This window comes from Eumetopias jubatus, unplaced genomic scaffold, assembly GCF_037043125.1.
Source record: "Eumetopias jubatus isolate StellerSeaLion01/CBP00866 unplaced genomic scaffold, mEumJub1_p1.0 scaffold_4, whole genome shotgun sequence".
Lineage (NCBI taxonomy): Eukaryota > Metazoa > Chordata > Mammalia > Carnivora > Otariidae > Eumetopias > Eumetopias jubatus.
In genome coordinates, this window is record NW_028274810.1 from 160,637,298 (window position 1) to 160,664,465 (window position 27,168).

A 27,168-nucleotide genomic window follows, 5' to 3' on the forward strand; every position below is an offset into this window, starting at 1 on the left:
AGGGCACAAACATTCAGTCCATAATGAACACACACTGTGGTGTTCAACTGCCTGGATGGGAATCCAAGCTCCACTACCTACTTTGCTCTACCTCTCAGTGTCTCAGGTTCCTCACCCCCCAAAATGGTGATAATAATAGTGTTGGCCTCATAGACTGGTTATGAGGACTCACTGGGTCCACGAAAGTAAAGGCTAGAACAGTGGCTGGCATGGGGTACGTGCTGCATCAAGGTTAGCGATGATGATTTATTTCAGGAGATAGATTATACCCTGGGTTTGACCCAGGAGGACCCTAATCCAAAGGAGTTACAATAGAGGCAACTCTGAGGCAAATACTTTGAACGGTTCTGGCGACAAGAAATCCTCCCCGATGTTTTATTTAACCTGACTGTCCTATTTCTCTGTACGGTGGCAGCAAGTATAACCCATGCCAGGTCAGGAAAAATACGTGGCAGACAGCTGGTCCTTAAGGAATGTGTCTCAGAGGAACTGGTGAAGGTGTCCAGCAGGGTGTTGGGGCGGGGGGTGGTGAGCTTTGAAAGAAACAAGATCCCTATGTTAAATTGCAAAATCACCATGAAAAAACAGCACTTGTGGGAGGCCATGGAAGTATACCAGTCAGATCCTTCAAGAGAGGCTGCTGCTTCGGGGAGCCTCCTGCTGCCACTCCTTTGGACCCACTGTAGCCACCAAGAACACACTTCTCCTGGGCTGTTCCTCTCTAAGGACCTAGCACAGCAGGGCTGCTAGAGCCAGGCCATTCCGTCTGACATGGGACACCTCAAACAGGCCACCTTTGCCCAAATACCTCATCAGCTCAAATTGAGACTTCTGTAGAACTGCTCTGAAGTAATTCCTACCCAATCTTCCTTTTCCTGGCTTCTTTGTCACAGGTGTCAGACCTGCCTGGTGACCTGCAGACCTTCTTGCGCCCCATCCACCCTACCCATCCTAGGCTTCTTCCCCAGTAAGTTGCTCACAGAACTCATCCTGTCTTGGTGACTGCTCCTGAGCAGACTCAAATGTACAGAACTGCTATTATTGCTCCCTCTCCAAACTTCTAGAAGGTTACCTGCCTACAAAATGAAAGCAGGTGTTTATTTCTGCCTATGCTGGATGAACCTTTGTAGAAATAACATACCGAGTAAGAAAAGAAATGTTAATGGAGTTAATGCCATGTCATACCGAAAAGGCTTTTTTTCTCCATATTTTTATGATCATTTTTAATTGGATCATTTTCTCATCAAATTTCGTACAAATCCATATTCTGTAGTCTCTATGCTTGTTACCTCTGTATCATAAACTCATGGGTTCAAGAAGGCAGAAAGGCAAATTTATAACCCTTCCTGATGATCCCTCCCTCCCCCCAAAAAAGATAGAAGAAGACAGGTAACATTGAGTTGTGGACTAGTAGAGGCCTATTTGCATGTGAAATATTTAGGACTTTGTTATAGCACAGAATTGAAGATTTTTTGAATTGGTAACTCCACTATGGTTTAATCAACATGCTGTTACAGTAAGTGCCCCCATAAACTGCTGCTCCACAAATATGACAACCGAAATGAGTGAAAAATGACCAGCAGCGGCAGAAATTATTATTTCTACCTGATAGCTATACAAGCATTTTTAGTGGTGCTTTTTACATTAAATATTAACTCCAGCATCTTAAGCTTATAAGCCATTTATATTGTTTTCAGAAGAAATGTGAAATAGTAGCTGTGATGCTTCCCTTAGACTATGGACCTCACTTGGCTTTAGCCTAAGCCTTGTTTGGCATTGCTAACCTGTATTCATCCACCTCTTGTTACAGGAAACTGGATATGCCCTGGCCAGTGGCCAACCAGCCACGTTACTGATCTGCTATTATGCCCAGCAGTGACCTTTGCATTGTGTTCCTCACTATATCAGTTTCTCCTGGTTATTCTTTTGGGGAAGTCATGTTCCTTGCGCACAGAGTATACATAGCTGAATGTGCAATTGTTCGGCCTTTGGGTGTTCAACAAACAGGTTTGATTTCATAGTGCTTGGATCGTACTGTTATGAACAAATTTAAGAGTGATAGAATTACCATTTTCTAGGGACAAGACAATCTGAATTGATCTGTCATCCAGTAATAGTTGTATGGATTGACTGAAACATATGTTGGTAACACAGTTAAAAAATAAATGGAAGAACACAGGAAACAGAGCCAGTAATGTTGTGCATGTATGTGAATTCTCCAGAGGGCAACATAGATGCTTTCACTTGTTTCCCTGAACCTGGATATTCCAAGTGCCTTATGTAGAACATTGACAAGTATGGGGCAAGGGAGTCTGCCTAAAGCAATACTTTGCACACAGTAGATATGATCGAATTGAAGCTTGCTTGAACTATACTAATAGATTATCTTCAATAAAAGTCAGCTCTAGAAATAAAATTACCTACAGTACACACCTTAGGAAAGAGAACTATTGTCTGGCTCATTGATCGGAAACAATCAATTTAAAATGAGGATAAATTGGCTCACTTCTAGCCTGTGAAATGAAAGATAGATGTTTAAATGAGAGCAAATATCAGATTGAAACTGCCACTTTTGTGGATAAAAATAGTGCATATCAGCAATTTCATACGGTTCCACCTAACAATATGAAATAGGTGTTGGTGGAAGGGTCAGGATTTGGGTATGTTAGTCGAATTGAAATTTAATCATTCAGAACATTTTAAGCATATTATAAGAACCCCATTAAAGAAATCCATATGGAATCCTTTTGAAAGCAAAACACTCTTGTTTAATATGAATAATAAATCCATAATTTAATCTACTTTTTGTCAACTTAATCTTTTATATGCTATGCTCTCATTAATTTGGAATCACTCGCATATATAAAAGAGATCTTTTTTATTATAAGATAATTTTATTTATTTTTTAAAGATTTCTTTATCCACGGCGTGGGGGGGGGAGCGCATGCGCGAGGGGAGGGGCAGAGGGAGAATCTCAAGTAGACTTCCTGCTGAGTGCAGAACCCGTGGCCAGGTTCAATCTCAGGACCCTGAGATCATGACCTGAGCTGAAATCAAGGGTCAGCCATTTAACCTACTGAGCCACCCAGGCGCCCCAGATAACTTTAAATGTAATACAGAAAAAAATTGCATAATCTAAAATGAATTGCATTTAGTTTACAAATATGTTTCAGTTATAGAAGATGACATGTATGCCTCAAATTTAAAACGAGGTTATGGAGATTATCATGAAAACAGCATTACTGTGTGGCACGAAGACCCCATTGGGCCGCTTGGAATAAGGCAGACCTGGCTGACTGGCCAAGTGCCCTTAGGAAGACACCAGTCTCTATATTTGTAAAATGGGGAAATAATATCAACCCATGGTGGCAATCTAAAATAGTGTGCATAAATGTCTGGCATTGGGAATGCTCAATAAATATTCGCTATTTTTAGAAATAAGACGCGGTTTTTGAAAAGAAAAAGATTAGAAAATTTTTTCCCTTTTTTAAGCCAAATCTGGAACTTAAGCAGCTCACAAGGGGTTAATTCCCCCTACATCACTTACCAATTTGTTCCCCTCCTCATAGCCTAAGACAGTGGAGGCATCAGCCCTGCCATGGTGTAGCCAAAGGAGGCCAAAATTGGCAAGCAGGTCCCAGACAGGTTAAACATGAAATAAAACAAAATTTAAAAATATAATGAAAAGTCCAAATTCACCCTCAACCTAGAGCCTGAGAGCAAATGAGTCCACTTTACCATGTCTGACAGTTCTCCTCTGCCCAGCTTGACTGGCTGCTCCTGGGGGCGGGGGGTGGGAGGGGTGGCTTTGCCCTCAGAGCTCGTACCCCAGTGCCTTTGCAACACGTGGGCAGTGATGACTCCAAAACTGCTTTATCAGAGAAGAGCTTTCCTGGGGTGGCTCAGTCGGTTAAGCATCCGCCTTCAGCTCAGGTCATGATCCCAGGGTCCTGGGATCAAGCCCCTCATCAGGCTCCCTGCTCAGCAGGAAGCCTGCTTCTCCCCTGCCCCTCCCCCCTGCTCGTTTTCTCTCTCTCTCTCTCTCTCTCTCTCCCAAAAATAAATAAAGTCTTAAAAAAAAAAAAAGGAGAGCTTTCCCTGTCACTCCCAGGGAGCCTGTTGGGAACAATATGAGTCCTCTCTCTTTGAAAAAAGCAATAAGGTAAAATGGTTACAACCATCACTTCTAGCCCACATTTAGATCTGTTGCCAACATAATAATGTTACTATTTCAGGTTAGACAAGCAGCAGAAATAAGAAATACAGTATTTTTAATATTATTTTTTTAATCTAGAAAAAAATGATCTTATTTTTCTTTAATTGGCAAACCAGAAAACCCTGGATTTGTTTTCTCCCAGCTGTCCTCATGAAATAACTATGATCACCATAAAGTGTAACTGGGAGTTCTTTACATTACTGAGACCTAAAAGGATTTAAGGCCTCCAAGCAATAATGTAATTAACCCTGCTGTTAAGTCTGGAATGGCCCAACTTAGACACAAATGTAAGAGTGAGAAATGCAATTTTGGTTTTTTTATTTAAATTCAATTAGCCAACTTATACTACATCATTAGTTTCAGATGTAATGTTCAATAAATTATCAGTTGTTGTATAACACCCAGTGCTCATCACATCACGTGCCCTCCTTAATGCCCATCACCCAGCTACCCCATCCCCCTACCCACCTCTCCTCCAGCAACCTTCAGTTTGTTTCCTATAGTTAAGAGACTCTCATAGTTTGTCTCCGTCTCTGATGACTTCCCATTCAGTTTTCCCTCCCTTCCCCTGTGGTCCTCTGTGCTGTTTCTTATATTCCACATATGAGTGAAACCATATGATAATTGTCTTTCTCTGCTTGACGTATTTCACTCAGCATAATACCCTCCAATTCCATCCATGTCAATGTAAATGGTAGTTATTCATCCTTCCTGATGGCTGAGTAATATTCCATCGTATATATGGACCACATCTTCTTTATCCATTCGTCTGTTGAAGGGCATTCCGGCTCCTTCCACAGTTTGGCTAGTGTGGACTTTGCTGCTATGAACATTGGGTGCATGTGCCCCTTCTCTTCACTACATTTGTATCTTTGGGGTAAATACCTAGTAGAGAAATTGCTGGGCCATAAGGTAGGCTCTACTTTTAACTTCTTGAGGAGCCTCCATACCCATTTCCAGAGTGGCTGCACCAGCTTGCATTCCCACCAACAGTGTAAGAGGGTTCTCCTTTCTCTGGAGAGATGGAATTTTGATTACAGTTTTCTTCTTGAAGACAACTGTGACATTTATCAGGTTGATTGTTAACCTGCAGACTGCCTGAATGACCCAGTGCACTTTCACCCCATTAGCCTGGGCCCCACCACCTCTGCACACGTGGAGGCCCTGCAACATGGAGGCCCTGCTTATGTGGAGGCCCTGCCCACGTGGAGGCCCTGCCCACGTGGAGGCCCTGCCCACGTGGCCCTGCAACATGAAGGCCCTGCTCACATGGAGGCCCTGCTAACATGGAGGCCCTGCCCACATGGAGGCCCTGCCCACGTGGAAGCCCTGCAACATGGAGGCCCCGCTCACATGGAGACCCTGCTAACGTGGAGGCCCTGCCCACGTGGAGGCCCTGCTGACATGGAGGCCTTGCAACATGGAGGCCCTGCTCACGTGGAGGCCCTGCACACGTGGAGGCCCTGCTAACATGGATGCCCTGCTCACGTGGAGGCCCTGCTGACATGAAGGTCCTGCTCACGTGGAGGCCCTGCCCACATGGAAGCCCTGCGCACGTGGAGGCCCTGCTGACATGGAGGCCCTGCTGATGTGAAGGTCCTGCTCACGTGGAGGCCCTGCCTGTGTGGAGGCCTTGCCCACATGGCCCTGCAACATGAAGGCCCTGCTCATGAGGAGGACCTGCAACATGGAGGCCCTGCTCACATGGAGGCCCTGCAACATGGAGGCCCTGCTCACATGGAGGCCCTGCTCATGTGGAGGCCCTGCCCACGAGGAGGCCCTGTGGACATGGAGGCCTTGCAACATGGAGGCCCTGCTCACGTGGAGGCCCTGCCCACGAGGAGGCCTTGTAGACATGGAGGCCTTGCAACATGGAGGCCCTGCTCACGTGGAGGCGCTACGCACGTGGAGGCCCTGCCCACGTGGAGGCCCTGCAACATGGAGGCCCTGCTGACACGGAGGCCCTGCTGACATGGAGACCCTGCTCACGTGGAGGCCCTGCCCACGTGGAAGCCTTGCGCACGTGGAGGCCCTGCACACGTGGAGGCCCTGCTCACGTGGAGGCCCTGCTCACGTGGAGGACCTGCTGACATGGAGGACCTGCTGACGTGGAGGCCCTGCTGACATGGAGGCCCTGCCACGTAGAGGCCCTGGAACATGGAGGCCCTGCTCACATGGAGGCCCTGCAACACGGAGGCCCTGCAACGTGGAGGCCCTGCAACGTGGAGGCCCTGCTGACATGGAGGCCCTGCTCACGTGGAGGCCCTGCAACATGGAGGCCCTGCTCACATGGAGGCACTGCCCACGTGGAGGCCCTGCACACATGGAGGCACTGCCCACGTGGAGGCCCTGCTCATGTGGAGGCCCTGCTCACATGGAGGCCCTGCGCACACGGAGGGCCTGCTCACAAGGAGGCCCTTCATGATGAGGTGCTCCGCAGGACTCCAGACTGACTGGACGGCAACCAAATGCTTCCTGAAACAGCCACACGCTCTTTCCAGAGAGTCTGACAACTTTGCTTTGGCCATTGTCAAGTAGCAGCAGATGTTTAGTGCAGCAGAAAGAAGTCAGCAAGGATTTTGCCATCGCAAGGGGCTGGGAAGAAAGAGACTGGCCACCCAGGAGCGGGATACAGGGCCTGAGGGCATGGCCACGTCCACCTCCTATCATCTCCTCTGCCACACGCAAAGCACACCTGTGCACAGAGCATGGGGGTCCACGCGGAGATGCTCACACACAGCCCTAGACACACAGAGAAGCACACACAGATACACATGGGACACAGACACACCCAGATAGGCACATAGATGCACACAGAGACATTCACACACACAAACACACAGATACACACAAGACACAGACTCCTAACCTCACTGAGGTAGGCACACTGACAATAACAGACACACCGAGAGACACTCACAACATCCGGGACATCAACCCACAGAGAGACATGGAGACACACACACACACTATCAGAAAGGGAAACTGATGTGCTCCTTCCGGTCTCCTATCACCCAGTGCCTACATGGCAGGCCCAGAAGGGCACCCCAAATGCACAGAGGGCTTTGTGTTCAGAGAGAACATGAGGATATAAGACTGGCCCGGGGACTTCCGAGAGAACGTGTCTGCTGCAATCAAAAGCGCCAAGCCTACAAAGCACAAAGGCCACCTAGGGATGTTCACGATGCGTCCCTGAACTACACTTTGCAGCCTGCTCACATCAAGAAGTCCAGCTAATCACACAGAATTGTTTTCAGGGGATTTGGAACTTATTATTTAATAATGTTATTGCTGCCATTCTAGAGTTCACTGATAGGTCTGTGAGCCTGTGTGAATATAGAAGAATTATCGCAGACACTGGAACAAAATCAATTTTGCAGAGATAGGCCAACATCTTTTAGGCCCAGTAAAAAATTTTATATAAATGATTTATTTAATAGCTGCATTTTTGAGGAATCGTTTTCCACCAGAGGAACTGAATAAATTATCAGATCTAATAAGATGAGAGAGAGAAAGGACAAATAGAGAACAACTACAGAAGTTTCTATGCTCCTCCCTGCCATCCCTCAGCAACTGTGAACCACCATTACTCAGTGCCAATTTGTCAAAAAAACCTACCTTGCCTAAGGTTTCGTCTTAGATGTTAGAAATAGATGCCAGACTGCGTCCTGATCTGGAAGGTGGGAGGAGGTGAGGGCACGAGCAGCCCAGGTGATACAACGCAGGAGCCGAGGCACCTGGCACCTCCTGGCAGGTGCAAGCCAGCTTCCCAGGAGTGGGACTGAGCAGATGACGGAAGGGTGAGTGGAATAGGCCAGGTGGAGAGGGGAAGAAGCTTGTTCCCAGCAGCGGCCGTCGCTTGTGCAAAGGTATGGAGAGGAGGAGAATGATGGAGAATTGCCACGAGTGTGGAGCTGCCCTGCAGAGCACCTGTGATGAGGTGGGGGGGGAGGTGGAGAGACCCAGCTAGAGAAAACCAGGTGCTTCCTGCACCGGCATTAAATCTCCTCCTGAAGGCCGTGGGGAACCTCCCAAGAATGTATTTCTCCATGGCCCCACGACTGTCAATCAGCCATTGCCCCTCCAATCCTGTGTAAACCTCCTGCTGCTTTGAGGTGCCCTCCACCTCTACCCCTGCTAGACTCTCCTGCCATCTTGGCCATTCACTGTTTACTGAAGGCTCGAGCTACCTGGTCACGGCTCTCCTCTCCTCCTCAGTCCTGCTGTCATCCTGGATGACGTTGGCACCCATCTCACCATTCGTGATCCAGTGACCTTTCCCTCTACTCCCCCTCCACCCCTACTCCTATGGCCACACCCTGGGCCCTGCCATCTCCCAGAATTCCTCTCTGTAGAACCCTCCGTCTCCAGCACCCCTCTCCTACTCATTACCTCCTGTTCTTCCAACTCTTACTCTCTTTTGCTTCCACTACACCTCTTTACTTTTTTTTTAGCTCATTAGGATCTCTGGTTTCTCTCCATTTACTCCCACATATTTCAGCCCCCTCCAGCCTCCACTCACTTTTTCATCTAGCCACGATCCCAGGCTATCTCCTCAAACACAGTTTTATCACAGCCTTCTACTTTCCTGTGCTCTTGTTCGTTGAAACACCCCCGTCCCCGAAAAACCCAGCGAGGTATCTGTCTAGCAGCCTGCCCTCACTCTCCTATTCCAGGCTCAGGGCACAGCCATTAGAACCCCATCAGGTCACCATGACAGAACCAAAGTCTCCAACCACAGCAGAGCTGGCTTTACTGCCTGACAGACTTCCTGTGTGCTAGTCAGTTTTCTTTCAACATGCTGGAGCCTCCTCTCCCACTCCTCAAAGGGAAACGTGTTTGCTTCTGAGGAAGGAATTAGAGCAGAGACCTCCAAAAAGAAACATCATCAGTTTCCCGAGCCCCACACCGACCAGTGTGCCTGCACCCACGCCATGTTTGTTCTCCGCACTCCAGTTCTAAAGGACAGTTGCTCCTCCTTTTATCTAAAGCTAATTCCACCCGGGCCCAGGACCCCACTCTATGGCAGCCTTGTCCATTCATAATCCCTTCCCTCCTGTATCTACAACTTTCCAATGCTACTGGCTCTTTCCTGTCAGCACGTAGATGTGCTAGAACTCCATTCTTCTGAAGCAGAAACAGACAAACCCGAACTCTCTTAACCCCCTCAAAGAACCACACTCTTCTTCCCTTCATGGTCAAGCTTCTTTAAAGAGTCCCTCACAGTCACACTTTCTCCCCTCCTGGTACCCATTCACTCCTTAAGCCAGAGCCACCCTGCTCAAGTTTCTGCCTACTTCCAATGCTGCTAGTTCCAGGGGACCCTATGGGTCCTGATCTGGGTTGGTCCGTCTCCCACCTCTGATGCTGTTAACCTGTCCCTCCTTGAGGTTCTCTGCTCTTTAATGTCCTCTAACCATGCTACCACTCTGTGCATCCCTGCTCCTGTCCCTGCGTGCAGGTGGGGAAACACCTGGGCATATAAATAGACCCAGAGAAAAGCCAGGGTGAACAAGAGGGAGGAGAAGTTCTCAGAGGCGGGTGCAGACAACACAGGTGGAGGCGTAGCTTCAAACAGGACAAGCAACACTTCCACCTACCTGTGATACTGAAGGAAGGAGGTAAAAATTTCGTGCCTGGTGGCCTGAATGTTCTCTACAATGTGGGAGGCTAAGAGTATCTGCTGTTTGGGTGTGTAGGAGTTGAAGCTTGGAGAGAGAGGTGAAGACACAGAATAACGGCAAGTGTGAATGGGAGTATGTGCTGACCAAAGACGGAGAAGGATCTGACAGAGGGGAGCATGGGGAGAATCTGGGCAAAGGACGGCTCCATTCAGCAGAGTCTGGTGTTCTCCATCCGCACCTGGCTGCCCCAGGGCGGAAGACAAAGAACAGCCAGGGAGAATCCAGCCAGGGTTTGGTGGTTCTGGGCCAGTGGAGCAAAAGGCTGGAAAAGCCAGGGATTCAACATTGCTGGGGAGAGATGTGGCCAGGTGGTCAACCGGGGAACACATACTGTAAGGAAGAAGGAGGCAGCGGCGAGCTGGGGACCTGGGAGGAAATGGAGGAAACCAAGGACTGCCTGTCCCTGGGGGAATGGAAGTGCAGACATGTGAGGCGGTGTGAGCTAGAAGGAAAGGAGGAGCAGGAGGTTGGGGTAGAGCAGTAACAGGTTAGGGCCAAAATCAGATTTGTGTTCTCGTTTTTATTTGGATTATGGAAGTTTCAAATAAGCACAGAAGTATGAGAATGGTCTAATGAAGCCCTCAAGGCCCATCCCCTTGCTTCTACAGTTGTCAGCATTTTACCCATTTGATTTCATCTGCTCATCCTCCAACTCACATTTTTGGGGGTGGGGAAGTGGGAGGCTGTAGGATATTAAAGCAAATCCTCATTTTCATGTTATTTCACCTATAAATACTTCAGTAGATCAGATTTGGTTTTTTTTTAAAGATGTTATTTATTTATTTGACACACACAGAGAGAGAGAGAGAGAGAGCACAAGCAGGGAGAATGGGAGAGGGAGAAGCAGGCTCCCCGATGAGCAGGGAGCCCGATGCAGGGCTCGATCCCAGGACCCTGGGACCATGACCTGAGCCAAAGGCAGATGCTTCACCGACTGAGCTGCCCAGGGGCCCTCAAATTTGGGTTTTTATTTGGAGAACAGTTCACTGAAATGAGAGTTTGGGTAAGGGATAATGAAAACAATTACTATTGAGTGTTTAGCATATGCCAGATATTTTACGTATACTATTTAATTCTTCCAAAACCCAGTGAGGTTGGTGTTATTATCGTTCCCATTTTATAAACGAGGACTAGGAAGCTATACAAAACTACGTGATGTGCCTAAAATCACTCCTCTGATAAATGCCATTGCTGGGTTTAAACCCCAGTCCATCTGACTGTGGCGTCCTTCCCATCAAAGTCAGGCCCCTGCGGAATGTTTTTGGGACGAAGGGAACAGAAACTACAAAGTTAGGATATGAGATGCTTTCAACTACAACCCCTAGGCTCATAATTCCAGATGAGATAAACACAATGGCTATCAATTTTTTTCTGTTAAGTAGGCTCCACACCCAGCATGGAGCCCAACTTGGGGCTTGAACTTACAACCCTGAGATCAAGACCTGAGCTGAGATCAAGAGTCAGATGCTTACCCAACTGCACCCCAATAATGGCTATAATTTCTGTGCCAAAATATTTGGTGACTTTTAGGGGAGAGAGGTGCGGATAAAAGGTCTGGTTGATACTCAAACAGGAAGAGGGAGAGAGCAGCTGAGTCACCAGGGACCCAGGTTTCTGCGTGCAAGTGGAGGAATGGTTTGGGGAGGCAGGTCGAAGGCCAACAGTGGGGGTGACAGGGTGAGTAACTCCAATGGAAAGGAGGAGTGACCCTAATGGAGCCCAGGTACAGTAACAGGGGAGAGGGTATGTGAGTGGCTATTCATAATGGAATATGGAGTCCTGTGGGCAGAGTGACAAGGGCCAGGAGCGAAGTCACGGTGGGAGGGTCCAAAGAGAGGGAGCGGCAGGTGGGAGAAAGAGAGAAACAGGACTGAATGTCATCGTTTCGGGAAAAATGAATTGGACATCAAAGGAACTGCCTGGTTCCATGCTCCTCAACGTGGGCCAGTGACAGTCTGCAAACTCTGTGACCAGTCCACCATGAGCTAGGTGCAGAAATCGAGGAGAAGCAATAGTTTACAGGTTTGTATAGTGGTATGACACAGTCCCAGTCGCCATGGGCCAGGTTGCCTTGTATTTTACAGAAGACAGATTAGAGATTTCTTTCAAATGATCCTTCACCACAGGCAGCTTCAGAAGCACTGGTCTATATGGCGTATGTATTAGGATGGGTTTGCTCTAATTTTCCCTTCTTGTTGATCAACGCCACCAGACACTTCATTGCAATAGGAAGCTTCCTCAATCTTCCCTATAGTCTTAAAAGAAACAACAGCTAAGATAAAATTGGAGGAGTTCACATTGACCACTTTTGCTCCAAGATAACTTTATCATGTGTAATCACATTTAAAAGTTGACTGAATCCAGTTTTCCAAACTTTCAGTAAAAGCTTTCTGAGAATTCCAAGATTGAGGATGGTTACTGTGCCCTTCCTGTAGAAGAGATTTTATTTTCAGCCTTTATTCCTTGTGTTAGGATTACCACAAGTTTTAGAAGTAATTGAACGTGGTCTAGACAGCAGATTTCGGTAGTTGCTAAGGAACTGGATTAGAGCTAATCTAAAAAATGTATTATTCATTTTTATTTCCATTTGTTACTACAGTACTTTAATTGCAGATAAATGTCTTTTATGGCTCTCCAGGGTGTAAAACATTTCTCCGTTAGCTGGTGGGTTAGCCAGGGGAGACCGGGTTTGCATGCACCCCCCAAACAGATGGCATTCAGGCATGAAGTAGCTCAAAAGAAGAAAAAAGGCTTCTTGCGACATAAACAGTAGCTGGCCTTGTAAGCAGGGCCACACCCGAGCACCCAGGGCCAGACCTGCGTAAGACCCACGGCCCCGGGGCCGGGGCCGCTGATGCTGCACACACTCCTGATTGCCCCCTCGTGTCGCAGATGATGTCATTCTGCAACCTGCTGCCACAGTCACCAATCAGTTCCTCAGATAAAACATTGGTTGTCAAACTAAGAAACTCATTTTCCACATGGCAGCCAGAGTGAGCATTTGGGAAAACAAATCTGATAGCATCACCCCAAGCTCCATGACCTCTCCCACCCCACTCTGCCGGGAACACTCCAGTGATTCCCTGGGCCTTTAGGTAAGGATTAAAACCTGTACAGGACTTCGAAGACCCTCTCCGGGCTGTCCCCTCTCCAGGTGCACAAAACGCTGTGCTCGGCTTCTCTGTCCCTTGGGAAGCAGCCCTGCCCATGCTGTGCACTGCCCAGCCCAAGGCTCACTTAGCAGTGCTCGCTGCCAGTGCCCCATGGCCGGAAGGAAAGTCTCCCCTGAGCCGGCAGGACTTCAGGAGGTCCTCATCAATCCACACTACTCTTCCTGGCATTTGTCACGTCTGTTGGTTCATGTTTATTTGTTGTCTGTTTGATTAAGGACTGGCTCTTTAATGGACTAGAGCTCAGGAAGGCCAAGGCTCTGCCTGATTCTCCTTCAGACTGTATTTCCAGTTTCTAGAAGAGTTCCTAGCGCATAGGCAGCACTCCCAGAGTGAGCAAGGAAAGCAGAGACTCAAACGTAAACTCCAAACCGCCTTCCAGGCTTTAGCTATTTGTGAACCAGCCTCAAGGGCCATGACGTCATGAGCTGTAGCGTTGCCAAGGCATCAACGGGAAGCTCTCGCGAGGGACCCTCAAGCAGTTTTGTTCTTTATGAAAAATAACACCACCACCATCCCCCCCCCCCAAAAAAGCAACAACTGCTAGTGCTGGTGCCTATTAAGAAGAGCAAGTGAGGCAATCTAATACTGTCCTCTTTCACGGGGGATATATGCTAGGGGTGTATTCGTGAATGTCAAGGTTAATAATAGCTAACATCTGTGGAACTCTGACAATGGGTGAGGCTGTGTGCTGGTGTGCCAGAAGGTTTGCCACATAATCTTCTCAACAGATCTATTTTTTTCCTCCTTTGACAGATAAAGAAATGGAGAATCAGAGATGTCAAGTGATTCACCCAAGGTCACACAGCTAGTACTGGCAGAGAGTAGACTTGAAGCCACATGATCTAACTAACTCCAGAGCCTGCACTCTTACCCATTACCTTTATCACCTCTTCCAGAGAGGTCCAGGACACATCCTTAGTGCAGATATCAAGGGGGTTCTGTACTCATTGACTAAAGATTCTTTTCATAGAGGAATAGTTGTTGCTTCATCTGATACTTTGGGTTTGAGTTAAGACTGAACTAAAAATAGCTAAATAGCCTACCTTTACTTTGTTCCCCTTCCATACATTTTCAGTTTTGATCCATTTCTAAAATAGAGATAGATTGATTATCTCTTCCTCTCCCAGGTTCATGAATGTTCAGTGGCTTCTCTCTGCTTAAAAGTATACGACAAACCAGTTAGCCTGGCACATGAGGCCACAGGAACTGGCCCAGGCTCTGTCCTCTCTCATCACCCACTACATCCTTCAAATAGGACACCTAAGCATATTGCAAAACAAAGACTTGCCTGCTTTCTTGCCTGAAATGTGAATCTCTCATCTTGAAATCCTATTCATCCATCCATCCAGGGACAAATCATGTATAGAATGGCAACAAATATTACTGTTATTTTAAAATAGTTTTAAATATTATTAAGTTCCATAATACTCAACTAAGTCTGGGAGGAAAAATTAATTCAAAAAAAAAAAGATTGAGAAAGGTCTCGGCCTTTTGCAAACATGTGATTGATAGGGTATTCAACAGTAGATTCAAATTCAATTTTAAATTAGGAAAGAATATTTAACATCACCTCTAGAGGGTTTTTTTTCCCCCTCAGCAACTCTAAATCTACCAGAAGGCCTTTGCAGCAGTTTTCTCAAAGTGTAACAAATTCTACTTTGTGTATCATCTCTTCATGTTTAATTATAAGGATTTGAATTTGCAGCACCAATTAATCAGTAATTAGATAGTACTGTACCAAAAGAAATTAAACAAAGATAAAAACAAAAACACAACTCAGCACAAGACCATATCATCTGGTAACATTTCATGTAGCAAGATAAAAATACTCCTGGAGAGATACAGGTTAATTGAACTAGGAACAATGTATTCTTTTGATTTTTGGTTACTATTGTTGTCAGTGACCTCCAAAACCAGTGGGAAAGTCAAAAGTAATCCAAATACCAGAACACTCTGATTATACTAATATTTATTCCTCTTTTCACTCTTCATCAGAATTCCAGTTTATGACACTCAATAATTGTTCTGAAATGTAGTGGTAAACTTCGGCAATGCAAAAAAAATGTATATTTTCTTTTTTTAAAATTTAAATTCAATTGGCCAACATATAGTATATCATTAGTTTCAGATGGAGAGTTCAGTAATTCATCAGTTGCATATAACACCCAGTGCTCATCACATCACGTGCCCTCCTTAATGCCCATCACCCCCCAATCCCTGCTCCAGCAACCCTCAGTTTGTTTCCTATAGTTAAGAGTCTCCCCTGGTTATTTTTTAATGATACATTCTCTGTTGATCTTCATGTTTAAAAAACACAAAAATCAGCTTTTGAGTTAATTATCATTTAGACCTCTAAAACAAAATGTTCGCCTTTGATGTGAAAAAAAATCCAAAAAGATACAAAGCAGATTGAGGAAGGAAAAATAACGGTTCCTGAAACCAAGACGTAAGAGAGGAAAAAGGAGTGCCTGTACAGCAAGTCCCTTTAGAATCAGGGCAGAGGGCAAGGGGACCTTCTCCCTACAGTCAGGCCATTTTCCTGTGCCAAGCTCATGGCGACTTCTCCTGGTTCTCAAGCCTTCTGTTAATAAGAGAAAAAGAAGACTGACAGTTGGAAAGAGAAAGCAGCCTCTCCTGTAATTCAGTCTTTTTTTTAACTTAATTTTATTTTATTATGTGAGTCACCATACAATACATCATTAGTTTTTGATGTAGCGATCCATGATTTGTTGTTTGCGTATAACACCCAGTGCTCCATTCAATACGTGCCCTCCTTAATACCCATCACCAGGCTAACCCATCCCCCCACCCCTCTCCCCTCTAGAACCCTCAGTTTGTTTCTCAGAGTCCATAGTCTCTCATGGTTCATCTCCCCCTCTGATTCCCCCCCTTCATTTTTCCCTTCCTTCTCCTAATGTCCTCCACGCTATTCCTTAGGTTCCACAAATAAGTGAAACCATATGATAATTGACTTTCTCTGCTTGACTTACTTCGCTTAGTATCATCTCCTCCAGTCCCATCCATGTTGATGTAAAAGTTGGGTATTCATCTTTTCTGATGTCTGAGTAATACTCCATTGTATATATGGACCAAATCTTCTTTATCCATTCGTCTGTTGAAGGGCATCTTGGCTCTTTCCACAGTTTGGCTATTGCGGACATTGCTGCTATGAACACTGGGGTGCATATGGCCCTTCTTTTCACTACATCTGTGTCTTTGGGGTAAATACCCAGGAGTGCAATTGCTGGGTCATAGGGTAGCTCTATTTTTAATTCAGTCTTGAAAGAGGTGACAAAGCAGCCTGCTTGTGTGTGCCCCCCACTGGCATGGAGTGATCCTGACAGTTGGGCTCTAGGGGGGGCAGCCGGGCAGAGGAGCCCCAGGGTTATAGGTTATAGGCTGGTTATAGAGCAAACCTTTTTCCTTCAAGGCCTCTGATTACTCCTTCCCCCTGGGACCATGACTACATAGGGAGATTGAACCAACAAAATACTCAGAATTACCTTAAGGCACTTTAAGTTCTTTCCCTGGTGCTGTTTCAGGAGGCTTTGTGTCTGTAAGAACCTGGCATCACCTTTACTCCCAAGTATGAGGATCATGTAAATTATGGATATTGTGAAATCTTTTAATTGTGTGCCAAATGAATGAGCAGGTTTTTCCCTCAGTGTATGAGATTGTCTTGAAAACTCTTACAAAATGAATTTCACTGTGTACTCTCAAGCTTGCTTTCTAGAAGCATTTAATTGCCGTTCTCTGAAAAAAGTAATTTGTCTTTTGATAGAACAGTTTGCCAAGAGAGAGGGTAAGGTGCTTTGAGGAGAATTACAGAAGAAAATTCGAAAGATTCTCATCCCTTGGTACCTTGGATTGAAAGAGTAAGCTTTGCCACACAGTCCGTAAGCGTTCCCCATTGCTCAGAATGGCTCCTCAGACTCTCATCGGTTGTTTCACAAAGCTCAAACCACCGATGAAGAGCTTCTGCAGCTGTTCAGGCTCTTTGGGAGACTCTGACTTAGACATGACGGCGGTGGGAGGGGAGACTTTAACGATGGATATTCTCTTGGGAGAAAAAAAGGAAGAAAGAGTAAGCTTTGTTTAGTAATTTAGCGTCGCCGTGGACATGGGAGAGCCAAGTTGTGATAATTTTTACAACTTCGTGATGAAATTAATTGAGCAGCGCCCACAAATTTGGGAACAATTAGATTTTTTCTCCGATTTAGGAATCTCTTTTCCCAGTGTATTGGGAAGTGATGCTATAAAGTTTCTATCTCTAAGAGTTCACTGCCTTAAAAATTATAAAGCACACCTCGAATGAAAGCCACATTTGTCAACATGACATTCATTTGTCAATATGGTTTATTAATCCTCTGTTGTACTTCTTCAACTGTTCTCTAATTTGAAAATGTTCATCTCTCAGGAGGTGGTACAATTTGTCTGATTCCAATGTACACATAAATTTTTTCCTCTTGATATTAACTTCTTTATTGAAATAAGCTTCAACAAGCTGATTCCAGTTCACAATGATCATTATCCTATGAGCCCTCACTCGGGGTTAACCGGCCAGAAATTAAGGAACCGGAGTAACCTCTTCATCTCAATGAATGATTACCAACAGCTCTTCACTTTAACAACATGGTGACCACTCCCGCCCCAGCTATCCTTCCTGGAGGAGAGTGTAGGAAAGCAGGGCGCGGGAGTTTAAACACCTCTCATCGCATTTCTCCGCCACCGTCTCCCATTTCAGTAAATGGCTCTAGTCAGTGCTTGAGCCAAAATGCCTGACAGCCAGCCTGGATTGCCCCCTTTTGCTCATCTCCCACACTCAGGGCACCAGCCATTCCCGCCAGAGCAGGTGCCTCTGGCCCCCGCCGAGCTCAAGCCACTATTTTCTCTTGTCTCGACTCCTAGCAGGTATCTCCTAACTGGCCTCGCTGCCTCTAGCCTGCCTTCCCTAAAATCCGTTTTGCATATACAGCCCAGATCATTATTTTTAATCCTATTATGTCATTAGGCCTGCTTAAAGCTTTCCGGTGAGTTCCCATTCCACTTAGAATAACATTGAGACAGCTCCCGTGGCCAAAGGACCCCACATGACCAGCTCTGCACCCTTCTCCCCTTCTCACCCAAAGTGGGTCATTCTTCAAATACCCAGCACTCATTCCCACCATCTAGCCCATTCACAGCTGTCCTTTCTGCTTGGAGGCCGTTTCCCTACCTGCTTAGAACTGATTGTCCCCGCTTCACACTTCACCTCAGATGTCACCTCCTAGAGAAACCTTCCCTGACCACCTTAAGTGCAATTACCCTCAATCACTGTCATTTCAACCTGTTTAGACACTCCACGGCACTTGTCACCATCAGAAATTAGTCTGTTCCTTTTTGTTTGTTTCCCGATAACTGTGTTTCTCCTGACCAGCCTTGTCTGTTGTTCACCATGCGTCACCTGTGCCTAGAACAAGGTCTAACCTGGAGTACACTCTCAATAAACACTTGTTAGGTGACTATCCAATGAATGAATCCTTCCCTTCCTCCTACTATAGGACTGTGACCAGATCACTTACCCTCTGGACCTCCGCAGAATTCCTGATCTATTCAATAAAGCTGACAAAAGTTTGGATTCTATGGGGTGAAGTTAAAGAGTCAGTGTGTATAGTAGCATGTGGTACATGGTACGTGTGGGCCACAGGGCCCATAATGGACCACAGGAGACATGGAGTGAGCACAGGTAACAATGTTCCCTCCTTATTTTACAGGAAATCTTCAGAGGAACTGGACATGGACAAGGTGACAGCAGCAATGGTACTAACCAGCTTGTCCACCAGCCCTTTGGTTCGAAGCCCACCTGTGCGGCCAAATGGTAAGCCTGGGCTGTGGGGCTAGGGGAGGGCCCCCTGACACCAAGAGCAGAGCCTCTCTTTGAGGGATCTCATTTCTATCACACACACAGTAAGCAGTTTAACCACCACCCATGAGCAGAAAGCAAGGAGAACTGTGGAAGCAATGGAGACCCCACAGCTATCATCTTCCTCCTCATCTTCCCAGAGACCTCCCAGCATCTCATTCATACACTCGTCCATTCAGCTCACATTTGCTGAGCTCTGGCACCTTTCCAGAACACATCCTAAAGTGCTTGTGCTTCTTTTTTCCCAGGTAAATGGAGGTTGGTCCAATGAAGTTATTTTCACCAGCATTATTTCTGTTCGATTGGATAGGCAGTTGGATCAAAGGACTCTGAATATTAAATATTTTGAAAAAAGTATGATCCTAATAGAATAATAATATTAATCAAATAGAAGTATGCAGTCCATTCATTCATTCAATATATATTTCTTAGATACCATGCTAGATGGTTTGAAAACAATGTCCATACTCAATCATTCATATTGTACAATTCCTATGGGGGGAAAAAACTATCAGTCATATTAATGGCTAGCATTTATTCAGCACTTATTATATGCTGAGCACTAAGCTTGCTTCATCTCATATAATTCTCACAACAACTCTATGTTATTATCACTGTTTTACAGATGAGTAAACCGAGGCACATGAGGATTAACTGATTTGTAAATAGCAGAGCTGAAATTCCATTCCATATCTTTCTGATTCCAAATCTGCTATCTTAGTCATGATATAATATCAGTGCATTTAATTCAATAGGATAAATCAAGAGGGCAGCCAAGATGAAGTTAGAGAGCTTGGCCCAGTAGCAATCAACGGAAGCCATGTATTCCTGGCTAGGAGTTTGGACATCAATCTGATGCTATAGGACAGCTATTAAGTGATAGGCTGGAACATTATTTTCAGGATTACAGGCAAATACAAAAAACACAACCATATGGGTGTCCTGGACCTTGGTGGTCACAGTGGGGATGAAGACGACATAACTGAGAAACGTGGAGAAGGCAGAATCGACAGGACATGGTGATGAACAGAGAAGATGAAGGAGAGGGAACGACAAGGGTGACTTCCAGGCCGTCCATGTGCTTCAGAAGGAGGCCCCTCCCCAAGATGGGAGCAGAGCAGGGACATAGATCTTTGGGTGACTGTTAGGGCAAGAGGTAGGGTTGCTGAAAAAGATGAGGGTCCAGTTTGGGACATGTTTAGTCAGCAGAACTTTTCAAAGGGTCTCTGTCTGGTGGAGATTTGGGTACAAGCCAGGAGAGAGACCTGGGCTGATGACACGGGACTGGAAGGCATCATTGCAAAGCCACGTGAAGAGATGAGATCACTTTGAGGGGACTGTGTAGAGGTAGAGTATGACGAGAAGGTAGCTAAGGGGGATGGTAAAGCCCGTCATCCTCTAAGGGAACAGCAGAGGGAAAAGAGCCTGAGGAGACCTGAGGGGTCACCAGAGGTGTAGAGGAGAACCAGGAGAGTGTGGTTCATGCAAGCCAAGGGAAAAGCATGTTTCAAGGAGAACCTCTGAGGCTACAGAAGGGCAATCATGAGAAAGACTGAATTCTGCATCAAGTACAAGGTCACTGGTGGTTTTGGCAAGAGCATTCCCAGCGGACCACCCCTGGTCACTGAAATGTAGTGCACTGAGACCACTGAATGAAACCTTCTCTTCAAAGCCAGCCTAGTCAATTTTATGGGCCTGGGCTATGGTTCACACATCATTTGACTATCAGCATGAGTTGTTAAATATGTTGAACATCCAGTGAATCCTCACCCGCACTTACTCCCATCCAACTGGGGCATAAGATGCTCTTGAAATGAGCCTGACCACCCCTGTTGAATGACCTGACCTTCTTCTCTGGGCTTCTTGGCAAACAGTTACCCTGACTTACCTTTCTCAGCTTGGCAATGCCACTGAAGAACGATTACAGCAGACGCAAAACTGAAGGCATCCCCAAAACCCATCATAGGAAAAAGGAATCGCAGAGGAAAGTATTTTTTTTGCTGTAATCATCATTTTTACCATTGTGTTCTTTTTTAGTTGAGAACACTTTAATGTTCTTTGTGTTAAAAGGTTAGAATCAAAATAAACTTTTTGCTTCTTCAATGAAAACTTTTGTTAGCATAGTTACAAAGAAAGTAATTCAGTGTTTGTTACGATTTAAAAAAGAACCACTCAACTAATAATCCCAAATGGTCTATTATCTCTCATTTAGTCTGCAACAGGAAGCAAATTGTTTAAAAGGGAAAGCAGTTTATGAAAATGAAGGAATTAATAATTTTTTTAGAAATAAAGATTATATCCAGAATTACTGTATGTCAATGAGTTTTTGAAAACTATTGTGTTCTTTTTCTGTGTCTGAAAAGGATCGTTTTGTCTGGATGTAGGCATGCAAAGAGAGTAAGAGACCAACGGTGTGTGTCTACATTTTGGCAAATATTTGTTTAAGAAAAGAAGATACTGTTCTCTAAAAAGACTCTGAATTGGTTCTGACTTTTTTCTGAAAAGTTTATTTCTATATCACATTGTCCTTCTGTTTAAATAGTGTTTCTAAAGGAAGGGTCATTCACAAGTAAGCAAATTAACTTTTGGCATTGACATGAAGCAATGTAACTACACTGTAATAATAGCTGGTTTTCAAAATAAATTCAGTTCCTCATACCTAGCCCGATGACACATCTAGCACCAAGAATTTATTTTATTTTACAAGTGCTTGCCACAGTATATTTATAAGCCTCATAAGCCTGCCAAGTGAGTCTGTCACACCAGGTAATATTACCTAAGGCCTTACAGGCTCCTCTTGAGGTCGTGTTGTATTGAATGGAGCTTTCTTATTTACAGTAGGCAACTCAGGTCTGGTCAGTGCATCAGTCTCTGCGTAGACTGCAGGGGTGAGATGCTAATTTGGTTTTGCTGAGGCTGGCAAGGTGTGAGCCTGCATAAATGACCACTGGATTCTGTTAGAGCCTTGCTTTAATGAGATGGGTAACTTACTCCTGCTATTTCAACTTCAAACTTCAGTCCACTAAGTGAACTTTTCATATGACATAGTTGAGGAATATGCTAGCAATCCATAATTATGTGAAGGTGGTTTAGAAATTTCTCCTTGAATGCTACTCTACCATTTGCCTTCATTACTAATTACAGAGATGTTAGCAACAATTTTTTAATGAGGCATTTTGAGACTTTTTCCCCATTGTACTTAGAATATAGTTTTAATATATTCAAAATGTACATAAATATGAAGGAGAAATTATCCCTTAAGAAGAAAGTAGAATTTATACAAATGCTCATTAAGATTGGGCAGCTTGAAAGGTAAAGCAAATCTTCAGTGATTTAAAGAGCCCCCTCCCCCCCCCCAAAGACATTCTAACTGGGCAAAGATCTCTCTACACTAGCTAACATTTCATAATGTTTCCCCACAAGTGGAAAGGCAAAATTCAACACCAGTCTTACCAGTCATTATTACCAATAAATTCTCCTCTGATCTCAGTTTTGCTGGAGACAAAGGAGGCTGCTCACAACACAGGGCCCACATGCATGAAAAAGACCAATGGGTAGACAAGGGTTTGGGCCCGGCACCCACCTGAGTTACATACTAGTCATGCCGCAAGTCACTTAACTTCGAGGTGCCTTACGATCCCTGTCTGTAAAATAGGCATGACAGTCCTTACTCTGAGAGACAGACGTGAGAACGCAGGAGATTGTGTGAGGGAGCTCTGTGAGAGGTAAAACACTCACCAAATGTAAGGCCCTGTTATTTGTTAGAATAAGCAGCTGTTATAATAAGGTAGATGGCCGTAGGTAACTATCTGGAAATCATTCTCTTCGATTCTTAAATCCTAGGCTAACTTTTTCTATAAACGGAATGCAAGGATCACAGAACTATGAGAAATTTCTTTTGAAAAGTTAAAGTTAAAATAGGGTATGAGGCGTGGGGGAAGACTGCTGCCAATGATTTCTTTCTTAGAAATGCAAGAGCTCCCCAAACTTAGTAAACAAAAACATCTTCTTTTTTCTTATTTTCATATAATCTCCACTGTCATCCTGAGAAACTAGTGTTGAACAAAACAACACACATCAGAAACCTGTGAGAAAAACCTGCTGTGTGATTAAATAGCTAAATGTTTATAAACTACAAAGCAACACGATTTTTCTTTTGAGGTTCAGAGTACATCTTACATCCCCAACCGTTGCACACCGTCGAGTGGGCTGCAAGCGCTTTGCTACGCATCAGCATCGTTGCTAAGCAAGAGCATAGCATCAAGGCCCGCGTTGCCCCCGTTGCCCCGTTCCCCCGCCCCACCACCGGGTGCTGCCCGGGCTCGCCCTGACGCTGTGTTTGTGTGCACGCACAGAGGGCCTCAGCGGATCCTGGAAGGAGGGAGGAGGCGTGCCTTCCAGCAGTAGCAGCAGCGGCTACTGGAGCTGGAGCGCCCCCAGCGACCAGTCCAACCCGTCCACGCCGTCGCCGCCGCTGTCCGCTGACAGCTTCAAGCCCTTCCGCAGCCCCGCACCGCCGCCGCCGCCCGACGACGGCATCGACGAGGCGGAGGCCAGTAACCTGCTCTTCGATGAGCCCATCCCCAGGAAAAGAAAGGTTGGTGTGTCGGCCGCGCGGTGTTGGGGTTTGGGTTGCAGGAATGTCCGCCTTCGAAGGGCCGGTGTGAGCCTGGGGGGGGGGGGGGGGGGAAGAACGGGGGATGCTGCACTCCTCCATCCCACGCCCCGTGTGGCAGACAGAAACGGCCCCTGCTCCCCTCTGATGTTCTCTGACGGCTCAAAATAAATGAAGGGTCATGATTAAAAACAAAAATGACCGAGTCATTGAGAATGTTTCTTCCAAGTACACATGTCCCGCGCCCCCACCGACCCCATCCTCCGCTTGCTTGTCAGTCGCTGCGCTGGTGTAAGAATTAACATCAGGTACTCTACGACCAACCAGCACTTGGAAGTTAGAAAATTGTACTTGAGGCTTGGTTGGGTCATTAACTCACTCTCTTGTTGGGACTTGATTTTTTCACCTGTAAAATAAAGTTAATACTATATGTTTCTCTTTTCTGCTTCAGTAAGCCCGGAAGGGTTTTGGTAAGAATATTTTGCATCGTATTTTTATAAAACCGGTTGAAACATACGTACCAGCTGACATATAAACATGTGTGTGTACTTACATACTAAAAATTACATATTTACTACATTAAAAGTGAAAAAGGAGATCTAATTAATTGGTTTAATAAATTAATTGATTATAGTTTTATGTAATCCTCACAGCAGTCCTGCATGGTAAATGTTATTTTCCCATTTTGATATGAGGAGGTTGAGAATCAAGAGATTTTGCATTCAAGTCACCCCTGTCACGCAGGTTAGAAAGGGCCACAGCTGTCATTCAAACACAGGTCTGCCTGGACCTCCAGCTCATATTCTTTTCATTTTCTTCACATACATTTAAATCATTATGTTCACTCTCCATTTTTCAAAAGTATTTCTATTTCCTGGAATAAAGCAATACTACTATATCTAGAAAACACTTTAAAATTATTTTTTAAATCACCATATAAATATAAAACTGCTATTTTACATATTGGTCTTTTAATTTGTTATTGGTAGCTTCATTTTTCATGACTATTCACAAACAAAAATCCAAAGTCAAACCCTGAGGGCTGCAATGCAACCTTCCCCCCCCCCCCCCCCCCCCCCCGGCCCCATTCATTTCAAAGAGCAAAACAAAGAGATGGCACGGATCCAGCTGTCCCTCCCTGCATCTCTCTTAGCATCCTTCAGCATGTGTAACAGTGGAGGTTGTATAGGCACACTCTCTACTCAGGGAACAGGGCATTCATGCAGTCCCCTGTCCTTCCCAGAGGCAGTGGCAGGAGGCTTGCTGTTTTACACACCCCTCCGTGGCTCAGGGGGCCTGCAGTTGCTCCAGCCTCCTGTGGGTCCCTGGGGACTCTGAGTCTTTGCTTGACTTGTCAGGGAGAGAGGTTGGCACTTGTGTTGCTGGGAACCTACAGGCAAGACAGCCACGTGGACCCGAAGGCTTGTCCTTTTGCTTCAGGCTGCGCAGACTTTCTCTCTGGGGTCATCGGAGTGTGTAGCGCGGACTCTCATCCAGCAGGTCCTGGTATTGTGGCAAGGACTCGGGCCCAGGACCCCCTTCTGCACCCCCAGCTTGTAAGGTGCACTGCCGAAAGCCTGCCACACACTTTTCATTTCTAACGTAGCCAGGGGCCAAAACTCACACTCTTGCATTACAGTTAAGTAGCACTGGTCAGACTTGTAGACTCTATAGGCTTCAACTAAATTAGGGGATAGTCAAGTCACCAAAGGAAAAGGGAAAAAAAAAAAAAGCTTCATTACGAAGTGGCTTTATTTGAAGGGCACAGACCCCCTCTGCAGGATGCCGGACAGTAGGAATAAATGCACGAATAAGAAACATGTTCAACCTTCTTTCTTCATGATTTTTCCCTCTACTCAGACCCTGGATTTCCCCGGGGTAGTATTCCTGCTGGCTGAAGCTCATAGTCACTCATTTTTAAATCATGGATCTTACATAGACCAAGTCATTGGTTTTTTAACTTAAAGTTACATTGAATAGTGAGAGTAATGCGAATGCGGGATGGTTGCTATTCATTTTTTTTATTTGTTAAGTAAACCAATATTTATGGAGCGCCCATCAGGCACAATGCACAATGTCCCGGGATGAAGGTGTAGCCGCTTCCTTTAAGGTTGGACGTTAGGCGGGTGGACACTGATGTGGAAAGAGGCAGTAACGATTGGAGTGATAAATGCTGTACTCACAAGGTGGCAGAAACACAGGAACTGTGATGCAGTTATCTTAGAGTTTTAAAAGTCATATTTCAAAAGATTTCTAAGAGTTAATTTGCTCAATCCATTTGATAATATGTTCTAGTCAGTGAAACTTTCTGAGTTCATCTTACTTTTCTCTTCATCCCCTCAGATTCCTAATAATATCTGAGACCATGGGCAATTGTGATCGTCACATGTCCTGTGGGGATTGTTTGAGAACCTTCTAGATCAGTATTTTCCAAACTGCAGGTCTCAATCCACTAGCGCGGTGTAAGTCAATCTAATGAGCTGTGAATAGCGCTTCTTTAATGAATAAGACAGGATAGGATGCATTGTACCCAAGCAGGGTAGGTGTTGTTCCTTAATGCTTTTGTTTCAATTATACACTTATATGTGTTATGTGCAAAATGTATCTCTTACTGTGGCTCATGGTTTAGAAAGTTTGGAAGCCCCTGTTCCCTGTTATACAGAGAGAACCTGCTAAGTGGTGACTGAAGGAGCACCAAACAGAAATCAAAAGACCCACGTTCTAAACTCAACTTTGCCACCCTGAGAACTTAAGAAAATCATCTCACCTCTTTGATTATCAGCTTCTTCATCTGTCAACCGGGCCAACGGGTATTCTCAAACCTCTCTCCGGATAATGGTGAAGATTAAATGTGACCATAAGTAGAAGGGATGTGCAAACCCTAAAACCCCAAGTCCTAGAATGTAGCAACACGGTAACAGACTTTTTAGACCCCTAAACAGACGGGGAAGCAGCATTCCCTAGATGGGATTATGAAGAAGCGATCCTGATCTCCCTCCTCCTTATGGAAGCTCTCCCATCTCTTCTCCCACCTCCCCCACCTCGCTCTCGTCTCTTATGGTGATCCGTGTTCCTCTTATGTAAAGAGGAAGAGAGTATGAGATGTAGTGTCTAGACCGGGCATTATCTCTCTCTCTCTCTTCTTTTTTTTTTCAAGATTTTATTTATTTCTTTGAGAGAGAGAGCACGAGCAGGGAGCAGGAGTAGAGAGGGAGAAGCAGGCTCCCTGCTGAGCAGGGAGCCCAACGATGGTGGGGCTCATCCCAAGGACCTGGGATCATGGCCTGAGCCTAAGGCAGAGGCTTAACCAACTGATCCACCCAGGGCTCCGGGGCATTATCTCTTACTACCAGCAGGAAGGAAGAAATACTGGTTGAGAACAACTACACCTGCAAATTTAGTTACAGTTTACAACATGCTTTTAAATGCAGCCTTTCATTTAATCATCACAAAAATCCTTGGCATATCCCTACCCCCATTTTTCCAGAAGAGGCTCATTAAGGTTCTGTGAATTGCCCAAGGTCCTGTAGCTTATAATGTGGCAGAGATAAGATCAGCTTGGCTGAAATAGCAAAGAT

The 27,168-nt window shown here is 45.4% G+C and overlaps 1 protein-coding gene across 3 annotated transcripts in view; it reads left to right on the forward strand.

Annotated features, from left to right (window-relative positions):
* Positions 1-27,168, forward strand: part of ZNF704 (zinc finger protein 704) — a 225,323-nt gene that overhangs the window by 169,723 nt on the left and 28,432 nt on the right. The window contains exons 3-5 of one of the 3 annotated variants that reach the window (XM_088023126.1): positions 18,827-18,930; positions 23,241-23,246; positions 23,331-23,572. In XM_088023126.1, coding sequence (XP_087879252.1) covers positions 18,827-18,930; positions 23,241-23,246; positions 23,331-23,572 — 352 coding nt within the window. Of the gene's footprint in view, positions 1-18,826; positions 18,931-23,240; positions 23,247-23,324; positions 23,573-27,168 lie in introns of all 3 variants that reach the window. The other 2 variants (XM_088023127.1, XM_028110726.2) reach the window with 2 other exon arrangements.